General features: G+C 49.3%; 1 protein-coding gene across 3 annotated transcripts in view; it reads left to right on the top strand.

Moving 5' to 3' along the window:
• Tmem63c (transmembrane protein 63C) overlaps positions 1–12,143 on the top strand; it is a 65,396-nt gene that overhangs the window by 46,979 nt on the left and 6,274 nt on the right. For all 3 annotated transcript variants that reach the window (XM_057782979.1, XM_057782980.1, XM_057782981.1), the window contains 11 exons: positions 81–204; positions 867–1,000; positions 2,337–2,459; positions 2,880–3,033; positions 4,454–4,560; positions 5,651–5,737; positions 6,255–6,320; positions 9,033–9,195; positions 9,445–9,550; positions 9,940–10,107; positions 11,692–11,801. In XM_057782979.1, the coding sequence (XP_057638962.1) occupies positions 81–204; positions 867–1,000; positions 2,337–2,459; positions 2,880–3,033; positions 4,454–4,560; positions 5,651–5,737; positions 6,255–6,320; positions 9,033–9,195; positions 9,445–9,550; positions 9,940–10,107; positions 11,692–11,801 (1,342 nt within the window). The remainder of the gene's footprint in view (positions 1–80; positions 205–866; positions 1,001–2,336; positions 2,460–2,879; positions 3,034–4,453; positions 4,561–5,650; positions 5,738–6,254; positions 6,321–9,032; positions 9,196–9,444; positions 9,551–9,939; positions 10,108–11,691; positions 11,802–12,143) is intronic.

Below are 12,143 nucleotides of genomic sequence, written 5' to 3'. Positions count from 1 at the left end.
GCATTTGGGGCGGGGGTGCAAGAACAGGATAGTGCTTTCTCTGTTGATCACTGACCAGAGGATGTTCCTACCAATGCCAGGCGCCATGCCATGCGGGGCAGGCTGTACTACACGGCCAAGGCTAAGAAGACTGGGAAGGTGATGATCAAGATTCACCCATGCTCCCGTCTGTGTTTCTGCAAGTGCTGGACCTGCTTCAAGGAGGTAACTGACGTGGTATTGAGACTATCAGGGAATGGGCAGAGTGCGGGGCTCTAGGCTGGTCCCTCACCTAAGTCCTCATCTCCAGGGCTCAAACAGGTCTAGCCTAGTGGTCCAGTGCCTGACTCCCCACTTCCTCTCACTTAAACTCTCTATCCTTGCAGATATAAAAAGAGGAGCTCAATCCTTCCTTGGGTTCCCTTCCAGGGCAACCATGAAGGCTTTGCTCTTATCTGCCTTCTGGTCCTAGACAGATAGACCAGAGAAAACATGGCAGCCTGCAGTAGGTGACCGAGCACCAAGCTTCCAAAGCCACCAGGGCGGAAACAGTTGAAGAAACAGAATCTGCCTTGTCCCCTGATGGCTATGGGTAGACGGGTCTCAGGCGCTTGGACTTCTGTTTCAGTCAGACCAGAGGAAGAACGCCCAGCCTCTGAGACACTGCACATTCTCTTGTCTTCCTGAGGTTCACCGGGGTCCGGAGCACCCCCCACTAACCACACTGTGCCTCAGTGTCTCCCCAGATCTCAGGGCAGGGGGTGGATTGGAGAGTCAGCATGTGGCTGTTCCAGGGGCGAAGGGCTGCTGCACGAGAGAACCCCAGGGCTGAACCAGACCCCCTTGGTCCTGACCTCTCCAGCTCTGAGGGCCTCTTCTTGCCCCAGGTAGATGCGGAGCAGTACTACAGCGAGCTGGAGGAACAGCTGACCGACGAGTTCAATGCGGAGCTCAATCGTGTCCGGCTGAAGAGACTTGACTTGATCTTTGTCACCTTCCAGGACGCCAAGACCGTGAGGCGGTGGGTGCTGGATGTCACGAGCCTCAGATGACCAGAGTTCAAACTCAGATAGCCTAGACAACACAAGAGGCATGAACCCCAAGCAGCTCTGGGCCTTCTCCAACTTCGTGGGCTCTGCTTCTCAGACCCCTACTCTCTTGTTCCCACCCAGCTGAAGGGAAAGGGGGTCAAGACTCCCTTCAGATGCAGTGTCTGCTCCTGGCTGCTCACTCTGCTCTTTTCTGGGAGCTGCCATGTTGCTGTCCCCAGCATGGCTATACCATCTCTCTGGTGGGCCTCAACTGTTCTCCGAGAATGCTCTTCACCATCAGCACAGGCTGTGCTGTCTTGACAAGAATGATAGCCACTTCCCCCCATTCCACACACATCACCCCCTCCTACCACAAGTCAGAAAGTCAAGAGACCATTGACTTTTCTTCCCTTCAAGAACCATTTTGACCTTTCTTCCCCTCCCCCCTTCTTCTTCTTCCTCTTCTTTTTTTAAGCAGGGTTTTTCTGTAGCTTTGAAGCCTTCCTGGAACTCTCTGTTGACCAGGCTGGCCTCAAACTCAGGGTTCTGCCTATCTCTGTCTCCTGAGTGATGAAATAAAAAGTACCACCACACCCAGCCCCTCAAACTTCTTATATGCCCAGTTTGGTTACTGATTTCTGCTCTGTGCACTCCCCAGTGAATTGGCAAGGGACATATAGATACCATATTATTGTTGCTGTTGTTGTTATTATTATTTGTGTGTATGTGTGTTTGTGTTTTGTATAAAGCAATACCCCTAGACAGGGCAAGATTGTTCATTTCTTAAAACATCACCCGTTGGCAGAGATCTGAGCCTTCATCACTGCAGAATGTGTCAGAAGGTCAAAGACTGGGCTCTAGCACCAACATGTACCTTCTCCAATTGCATCTCAGTTGAGGAATCTGGGCAGCTGAGGTTCTGCTTCTCACCAGCAAGTATAGATCCAGGGCCACAGGAAGATTTCTGGAACCTGGGGTTACTGGTGCTGACCTACGATGATGCTAGCCCCTTCCAATAACCCCAAAGAATGAGCTCATCTGTATATTGTTACTGCTTCTAAGGGAGGGCAATAGCTGGGGACTCTAGGGCCTGCTCCTCTTCCTGGCTAGTATAGACTCCTTCAATACCCCCCTCCCCCAACTACTGTGTTTTAGGAACTGTCTCTTTCTAAGGTCCTGGGAGACAAAGGCTTTGAGAATCCCCAAGAAGTGGAGTAACCCCATTGGTGGGGCTGTCATGGTGGCTCTAGGACCTTGGTATATGGTTTTCTGAGACGTTCCTCCTCCTACCCCAGACTTATGTCTCCTCTTTGTTCATCTCTGCAGCATCCGTGAGGATTACAAGTACGTCTGCTGTGGCATGCACCCCAAGCAGTCCTCAGTAACGACTATCGTTAAAAACTACCACTGGAGGGTTACTCATGCCCCGCACCCCAAAGACATCATCTGGTAAGCTTCCTCTGTGTCCCTTCCTCTGTCTCTGAGATTGAAGAACGCTACAGGAAGGGGCCTGTTCTTTTACTTTATTGCCCAACAAAGAGTGCATGAGGACTAGACCCAGAACTGTCCAAACCTAGCTCCCTCTGGACTCTGCTATGTGATTTCCTGAGCACCACACACCTACCTTTATCGTATGCATGGAAGGAACCAACCTTGAGGAAAGTTCTCACTGTAGCCTTTGAGATATAGTCTGGGCCTTTGCAAATGGGGTCCCTAAAGAGAAATTCCAGCAGCCCCTGCACATAGGACCAGGCCCACAGCTGGCATATGGAAAAAAGTATTGCTTTCTCTCCCCCGTTCCACCTCTCTCTCTGTGTGTGTAACCTCTCTCGGCCTAAATGCGCCCCTCTTGTCCCGCCCCCTTCCCAGGAAACACCTGTCCATCCGCCGCTTCAACTGGTGGACTCGCTTTATCGCAATCAACACCTTCCTCTTCTTCCTCTTCTTCTTCCTCACCACGCCCGCCATCATCATCAACACCATCGATATGTACAACGTCACCCGCCCCATTGAGAATTTGCAGGTGCCTCCTCTGCCCAGGCCAGGCCTGGACTGGGACGGGGGTTCTAGAATCTCGCAGCGACAGCACGTGGAGGTCGGGTAGTGTCATGGGCAGAGCGAAGTGCCCGAGTTCTAAGTAGGATGGATGCGGGCCATTGCCCCTCTCAGGGACAGGCTGGAGAGGAGCTATAGCTCAGTCTTGGGGTGAGTCAGAGGATGGGTGGTCCAGAGAATTCGGGCTTAGAGGGTCCTGATAGATGGGGTCACTCTAAGCCAGATAGGGGTCTGGAGGGTACAGCAGGCAGTAGCTGTTCTCACCAGGGTTCCTTGGCTCCTAGTAAGAGTAGGGGGCAAGAAAGAATAAGATGAGCCCCAGCATAACCTTTGGAAGGAAAGCAGGACCTTCAGCACCGCGTCTGCCTCCTTCCCCTCCTAGTGCCTGTAGCCTTGGACCTGTCAGAGCCCTTCCTCAGGTTAGAGGATGCTTTCCTCTTAGAAGGCAGCATCAGGGAACACTGGCCCAGTTCTTCTAATCCTGTGCCCTTCATGCTGCTCTGATAAGCCAGAAAGCTTCTCCACCTATAGCATCCCTTCTCTATTCCCCCCGACCCCAGACATACGTGTACATACGCACACATACACAGATATATATGCAGAGACACACATGCACACACAGAGACACATGTATAAACACATGCACACAAACACAGAGACACATGTATAAACACTCACATTCACACAAATACACAGACATATACAGAGACACAGACACACACATGCACACACATGTATGGCCATATTGCTTTTGTGTCTGTCTCAAATCTGTAAGAGACCCAGGCCATATGCCTGCTCTCCTAGGCGTTACTCCTTCCCGGCCTTTCCCATGTTGCCCCCATATTCACACATCATAGTTTATGCAATGTTATCCCTAAGTCATGAAACATGAGTCACAACGCTGGCCCTGGCTGTAGGGTAAAGTCACTAAAGAAACCTAAGGCTGCTTTTCCCGGGCATAGAAGCCCCTTGTGGACTTAACTTGATCTTGAGATGTGAGCCTCTGCCTCCTCCACCTAGGTGAACTTCTGGCTAGGAAGGCACTTGGGCGTCTCTGTGAGTTCAAGGCCAGCCTGGGCTACAGAACGAGTCCCAGGACAGGCTTCATAGCTACACAGAGAAACTCTATTTCAAAAAGAAAGAAAGAAAGAAAGAAAGAAAGAAAGAAAGAAAGAAAGAAAGAAAGAAAGAAAGAAAGAAAGAAAGAAAGAAAGAAAGAAAAGAAAGAAAGGTCTGACCTATTCTGTAGCCTCAGAGAAAGCAAGCTTATTCCTGATGGGGCCGAAGGTGGAGAGGCATGGCTAGGGGAGAACCAGGGCAGCCTGCAGGGGAAAGGAGCTTTTTGTGCTGATACCTCTCCTGCCCTCCCTTGCTTCCTTCCCCTCCAGAGCCCTGTCGTGACCCAGTTCTTCCCCTCTGTCATGCTCTGGGCCTTCACGGTGATAATGCCTCTGATGGTCTACTTCTCTGCCTTCCTAGAGGCCCACTGGACCAGGTGAGCTGGGGCTTCCTCTCCTCTTCGTGGCTCTTGCCCCTGTCCTCTGCCCCTTTCCTATCTGCCTGGCACTTGGGCCTTCTATCTAGCCAAAGGGTGAAGACTGACAAGTGATGCTTTTGATATTTGATCTCAAAAGACCAGAAGTCCTGGGTTTTCTCCTGGCTGCTGGCCTTGGTAACCCTTGACGAAGGGTTACCGGCTAAGAGGAGTGAGGCCCAAACCAAGCCCTGCTGAGGCTGTCCTCTCTGCCGACAACCTACATGGAGGGGACAGAGCTGTAGGCACCAGCAATGGGGATTCTGAAGGTTCATCTGCAGAGCCTCTGCAACAATGTTGCGCATAGTTGGCTCCTACAGAACCAATGTTTCCAAATTCAAGAGATTTTCCGTTTATTAATGCTAATGCCTCTATGGTGGTAGATAACTGGGTATATTATATTAGCCGTATGCTGAGTAAAGAGTCTACCTTTGGCCCAATGTCTGCAATGGATCTCAAAGGTGATTTTCTACATCCCAAATTCCTGCTACTCTACCAGGTGGTAAGCCATGGGTTACTGATAGAAATCCTTACTGGCCTGTTCCTATAGTTAAGGACAAGGCTCACATAAATTGCTGAAATTCTCCAGAGATTTGAATAGCGTTGGTAACGTGACTGTGATACAGAGATGTCAAATATATGGCTTTTTTTGTTGTTTCCTTCGTTGCTGAGAACAGACATTACTAGTTGATCATAGTTCCCAGACAATAGCACAGCTCATAGTACTCTGTAAAAAGGCCGTTGGGCTGGACCATAGAGCAGTTTCCTGGTTCAGTTAGCTGTTTGCCCCTCCCTCTTCTGCTCACTGTCTTATGTGGTTAGATTCTTTATCTGCTTTGTTTTGTTGGTACAGGGTCTGTCTATGTAAATAGCCCTGGCTGTCCTGGAACTTGCTCTGTAGGTAGACCAGGCTGGCCTTGAACTCTGAGAGATCTTCCAGCCTCTGATTCCCAGTGCTAGGGTAAAGACATGCACCACCGTGTCCAGCTCAGATCTTTGGTGATTATTCTGTCTCACACAGTGATAAGTGTTTCTCTTCGTGTCCTTGTAGGTCAAGTCAGAATATCATCATCGTACACAAATGCTACATCTTCCTGGTGTTTATGGTGGTCATTCTGCCCTCCATGGGGCTGACCAGGTACCTCACCCGTGGTTATCTCCCCTGTCTCAGCCAGGCTCAGTCTAGAGGTGAAACCCATTTCAGATACTGTAGGCCTCCCATGGTTGCTGCAAGTCTCCTCAAATGACAGTCCCATGCCTGTCACAGGCATAGCTGGAGACAGGTATCAGGCAAACTGTAAGGTGTCAGCCCTGAACTCTGCCTCAGCTCCAAAGACAAGGTGTCCCTGTCAGAGGACTGACAGCCAGAGGGGGCAAATGCGGCCAACATAAATGGGAGGTTGAGTAGAGAGAGAGAGAGAGAGCACTTGGAGAGAGATGGTTGGCAAAGATCTATTACAGAAAGTGGCCTTGAACTAGAGGGTCATCAGCAAGTGACTCAGATGACCTGATGGAAGGAAGAGGGCGGGGTGACTGGTCAGTGAGCACTAAGCCAGGGACTGGGGGATTGGCGAGGGAGAACAGAAAGGACTTAAGCCCTGGGCTGTAGCACATGCGCGCTGTGACTGAAGAACCAGTTCTGTTCTTCCTTCTAGTTTGGACGTGTTTTTGCGCTGGCTCTTTGATATCTACTATCTTGAACATGCGACCATCAGGTTCCAGTGAGTATTCTTGGGTGTACCCGGAATTTGCTGTGTGTCTGCGCTGGGGTGGATGTGTGTGCCCGTCTCTCATTCATCTCTGCATCACTGGTACCCAGGAGTAGGCAGATGCAGGTGGAAGCACCCCCAGAAGGCTGGCCTGTGCTGTGGTCCCCTTTGGCAATCTGGGAAAGCCCAAGGACTTCTTGAAATCATGGAAGTTTCACCACAAGTTACCACAATGGGGATCCCATATGTTCCTCACTGATAACATTTTGCATAAATAAAGTGCATAATTTTGCGTGAATAAATAAAATAAATATAAGACTCAGGAACCACAAAGCTGATCAGGTCATCTCCAGTTGTCACCCACTCTGGGTGGTATATGTAAGTGTGTAAAATACACAGATTGCACTGTTATCAGAGGCAAGGGAGACTGCTCAGTGGTTAAGAGTGTATACTGTTCTGGCAGAGGACGAGAGTTCAATTCCCAGCACCCACAAGGTGGCTCCAAACTGCCTGTAACCCCAACTCCAGGGAGTCCAATGCCCCTTTCTGACCTCCTTGAGCACTTTCCTCTACAAACCTGCACTCAGGAACACACATAAAACCACCATTTCAATATAAAGTAAAATAAGATATATGTAGTTATCAAAATATTTTAGTTTTGTGGCTGTCTTCATTAGCCCACCAGTAAGATAGTATTTACATTTTAAATAGAAGCAAGGTAAAGTTACATTTTTTGTTGATTTTGCAGACATCAGTGTGAAGGCTGATGCCTCACTGGGATAAGAGCATTAGAATTGGGGGAGACGGGCTCTGTGACAGCATGTGCATTATGTTGAAAACCTGGCTTTTTGTGGATTTTTTTTTTCATGGTCACAGCATTTGAAAACCCCAGTTTTCAAAGACACAGTACAAATGACCTTCACCTTTCCACAGCTTGCTCAAGGACGGCATCCTCCGAGTTTCCTACAGTTAAATTGGCATTGCAACCATAGGAAGTTATCCTTTCAAAGGTGAATGGGTTCATCTTTGGCTCGGAGGATATTTTTAATACACGCCACTTATAAAAAGCCAAGCTTGTGAATCAACTTCAATTCTGTGAAGAGTGAATACCAATAGTACTGTTTTCTAGCCGCTCAGCAGGGTTGAATTCTGCTCAACTCAAGATTCTCCTGCCTCAGCTTCCAATGGGAATCACACCTAGGGTCTTAGGCTTGCTAGGCAAATGTTCTATCTCTTCAGTCCTTTAGGTAGCTTTTGAAGGAGCTTGGAAATGTGGCCAGGGGTTCACAGCTGTCTCCTCAAGAACATTCACATGATTGTGTAGGTGGAGATACTGAGATAAGCCAGGCCTGCTTAAGCCTCCCTTTAAAAAAAAAAAAAGTGTGTGTATGTGGGGGAGGGGGTTGCATGTGCACATGTGCACGCATGTGAAGGCCAGAGTCAACCTTGAATGCCATTTCCCCTTGGAGCTGTCAAACTTTTTTCTCCTGTCAGGGCCTCTCACTAGAACCTGGAAGTTGTTGATTGGGTCAACTGGCCAGGGAGCTGGGATTCCAAATCACGTCCCACACCTGTGTGTTTTTATTTGTTTTGTATGTGCTAGATATCAAACTTGGATGTTTGTGCTTGCTCAGAAAACACTCTACTGATTAGCTGTCTTCCCGGCCTTTAAAAATATCTTGACTCTCTATTTCAACCCAACTGTGTTCTTTGCAACCCATGTGCACTAAAGACAACAATGGCTAACGTTCCTGTGGTTTGTCGCTAATGTGCTTCATGGAAAGAAATGGCTACTTTCAATTAGTGATCTGTGAAACTAAAGATGTCATCTTGAGAGCTGAAGAGACGGCTCAGCTGTTAAGATCATGTATCGTTCTTGCACAGGGCCTGAGTTTGGCTGTTCGCATCCATCCCAGGTGGCTCACAAGCTCCTGTAACCCCAGCTCCAGGGGGACCCAATGCCTCTGGCATCTGTGAGCACCTGCACTCGTGCACATACCCATACACAGACACATAATTAAAAATAATAAAAACATCTTTAAAAATAAGCCAGGCATGGTGGTGCACGCCTTCAGTCCCAGCACTCAGGAGGCAGAAGCAGATGGATGTCTGAGTTGGAGGCCAGTCTGGTATACAAAGCTAGTTCGAGGACAGCCAGGAATGTTAACACAGAGAAAACCTATCTTGAAAAAATTTTAAAAGATATCATCTTTCCTCCTCCAAGGTCATATAGCTTCAGAATCCAGAGTCTGTTAGGCGGTCAGATACCTAACAGGTCCATTCTAAATTTATTTTATGTAGTCCATTCATGCGTTTGCTCAAAAGGGCTGCTTGAATACTATGATGTCACCAGATCCGTTTGCACCTGTGCCACCCTAGAGAAGGAGGGAGCCTGGGTACGGTTGATTGATTGAGAATCCCTAGACAACGAATAGTCAGAGCAGAAACCCCACTCCAACTATGATCATTTCTCCCGTGTGTGCATGAGAACTGCCCCTGCACAGAAGAAAATGCCTATCCCCTCGCTGGGGCATGCCGCCTTACAGACTGACATCATCTGTGTGGCCTGTCATTGATAAATAAATCGTTATTCAGAGTGGCTGTTTATGGATCTTTATTCTTCTCTGTGCCCTCCACTCTCTCTGCTGTTTCTCTCTTTTCCTCCCCAAACATCTCGTCCCTTATCCCGCCCTTCCTCTGCCTCCCACCTTCCCTGCTGCCCAGGTGCGTGTTCCTCCCAGACAATGGTGCATTCTTTGTCAACTACGTGATCACGGCTGCTCTGCTCGGCACAGGCATGGAGCTGATGCGCTTGGGGTCACTCTGCACGTATTGTACCCGCCTCTTCTTTTCCAGATCAGAGCCAGAGAGAGTCCACATCAGAAAGGTGAGGGCCAGCTCTTCTCTGAGCACCATCCCCAGCTTCTCCTGGGAGGGAAAAGAAGGGGTCTTGCTAGGAGCCCTGGGACCCACGATGAAAGGCCTGTGACCATGGGTAGCTGTTTCTTGGACTCCAACGAGGGAAGAAATGTTGCCCCTAGGAATGAGCTGCCAGCCAGCTCCCTAGCGGAGTCCCAGAAGCATCCAAGACATGGGAGCTGGGCAACCTCAGGGTGACCCCTGCCTTCTACCTTAGAACCAGGCCATGGATTTCCAGTTTGGGCGAGAATATGCGTGGATGCTGAACGTCTTCAGCGTGGTGATGGCGTATAGCATCACTTGCCCTATAATTGTCCCTTTTGGTGAGTCATCGACAAGGTACCCCCAGGGCTCCACACTCTGAAACGGGAGGAGGAACCAAGCTCCACGGCATCAGGATGTCTCCAAGAGCATGAGGAGATCTGGGATAGCCTGTGGCAGGGAGGTGGCAGGGCTAAGGCACGGACCTGATTGGATGGCTGCTAACTAGGGGTGTTGGTTGAATGCATGCATGACTGAAGGACATCGCCAAGCTGGCAGAGCCAGTTCTAGAGGCCACAGAAGTCAGCTCCATAGGTCTCCCACCCTTGACTCTTGCTGCCCCGACAACCCTGAGTCTGGCCTTGCAGATCCATGGGCATCTGAGGACAGCACAGACCTGCCCTGTTATTTAGAACAGCCAGTGAATGTGTCTCTGTCTTCCGGTCCCCAGGGCTGCTGTATTTGTGTATGAAGCATGTCACAGACCGCTATAACATGTACTACTCCTATGCGCCCACCAAACTGAACGAGCAGATCCACATGGCCGCTGTCTACCAGGCCATTTTCGCACCGCTTTTGGGGCTCTTCTGGATGCTCTTCTTCTCCATCCTGCGAGTAGGTGGGTGAGCAGCCTGCTCTGTGGCCCCGCCTCTGCCTGACCTTGGCCCTGTGAGTCCCTTAAGACCATCTCTGGTAGAAGAGGAGAGTTCAGGGTGAGCAGGACATTGCGCGTGACTGCTCTGGGCCATGATGCATGCATTAATCTCGGCAGAACTTTGAGACAGAAGCAAAGTCCAAATGATGCAGATTTGGCTTCAAATAAGAAATGTCACATTCCTTCCTTTTACATGTCAATTGACAGAAAATAGAGTAGCAGCTTTTGGTACTCTAGTCCCACGATATTTCCTCTGGGAGCCTCTAAGAGAACTACTTTCATGGGCTTACCAGAACCCGAGAAGGGAATCCGATTCTGCAGTGGTGGCTAACCTTTCCTCACCCTCTGGCTACACCAAAATGCTTCTCCTGCCTTGGGGAGCCCAGAGGCACCTTCACAGACATTCCCAGGGACTACAGACTGGGAGCTCCTCAGCTTCCTCCCATCTGGGTCACCCATGGCATTAGGCTCCCAATTCCATTGACCTTCCCTCCCATGACAACTACTGTGGTGTATTTTTCTTATTCTCTGTCAGAATGACACCCTTACTTACACTCACAGGGCACATTTGTTTGTTGACATCCATTCCCTGTCCTGTGCAGTTTGCTCCTGCCTCCTGGAAGGCATTTTCCCCCCATTAATGCCTTTTTCTAAATATCAAAAACAGAAGAAAAAAAAGTACAAAGACTAAAATCTGTTACCCGAAATGCCTTCTAGAGTCTGGTTTTTCTTATTCCCAGACTCTAGCTAGGCATTTGCTCAGGGGAGGGAGCAAAATGAGGTATGTGTGTTAGCTTGCTATTATTGATAAAATTGCGACCATCCACATTACAACTTGCAATCTTAAGTTTTCATGCACATGTTACATTCCGAATGGCTTCATGTATTAAGAGCCTGTTTGAATGTAGCCTTTCGCCAGCTGCATTCAGAACAACAGCTTTTGTTAGCCCTCTGTGGCTGGTGGTTGAGGTTGTTTACCGGTTTCTGCTTTTGCAGAGCCATGCCCCAATAAGCTTCATTTGGCAGTCACGAGACTGGAGATTTGACTTTCCATACTTACCTTGTTAAAAAGCTGTTATGGGCCATGAAGGAGATCAAATATTCACCCATGAAGTATGTAAATGGTGTTTGAATGCTGGTTAGCCCTGGGTCCACAGGGACAAGGGTCAGAGACTGGGGCCAGTGGCAGAATGGGTAACTCAAAGGCCCTACGGAGGAAAAATGGAAATGGGTAGTTGGTAGATGAAGATGGACTTGTTTAATGGACACTGGTGTGGGTAATTGGAGTCCATCCAAGTTCTGTTTTCCACGGGATTCACAATAAGCCACATTCTAAACTGGCCAAATAGAACAGAGGGATGATCTTACCATGTCACACTCCTTGATCCTGTTCTTGGAGGGAGCATTGTGCGGGGGCTGCTCTGCCCGTAGCCCAGGGCTCCCGTGGAGGTTCTGGAGCAGGTGGCTCTAGGCATCTGTGAAGCAGTTCTGTGGCCCTCTTTCACCCCGTTCCAGCGCTAAGCTCCATGACCACCTCCTCCTTGGCAGGTCCACTGCACACCATCACGTTCTTCTCCTTGTCGTCCCTCATCATCTCCGTGATAATTGCCTTCTCTGGGATCTTTCTGGGGAAGCTCCGGGTTGTCCGTGAGTATGAGGTAAGTTGCCAGTTTGCCTTTCAGACCACTGATTCTTCTGGTCCTGAGGACATAGCTCTGAGATATCCTGGCCGAGGCACCCAGAACACAACAGGACAAGAGGGGTGGGGCTTCCCCTTAGACCAAGGTTTCTGGTTGTTAATAACAGTGAAGATTTTTTCTGAACGACGTATAGAAAGAACAGAAACTGATTTGAAGCACAGCTCCCTGCAGAGGGAACCTTCTGGAAGCATTGCTTCTTGCTCTATTTGTTTCTGGGACTCGGTCAGTCATAGCACAAGCACCCACCACTACTGCTGGCTGGAGTACCAGGCTAGAGTAGGGCCATAATGCATTTTCTCT

This window comes from Chionomys nivalis, chromosome 10, assembly GCF_950005125.1.
Source record: "Chionomys nivalis chromosome 10, mChiNiv1.1, whole genome shotgun sequence".
Lineage (NCBI taxonomy): Eukaryota > Metazoa > Chordata > Mammalia > Rodentia > Cricetidae > Chionomys > Chionomys nivalis.
This window is presented reverse-complemented; position numbering and strand designations above follow the sequence as displayed.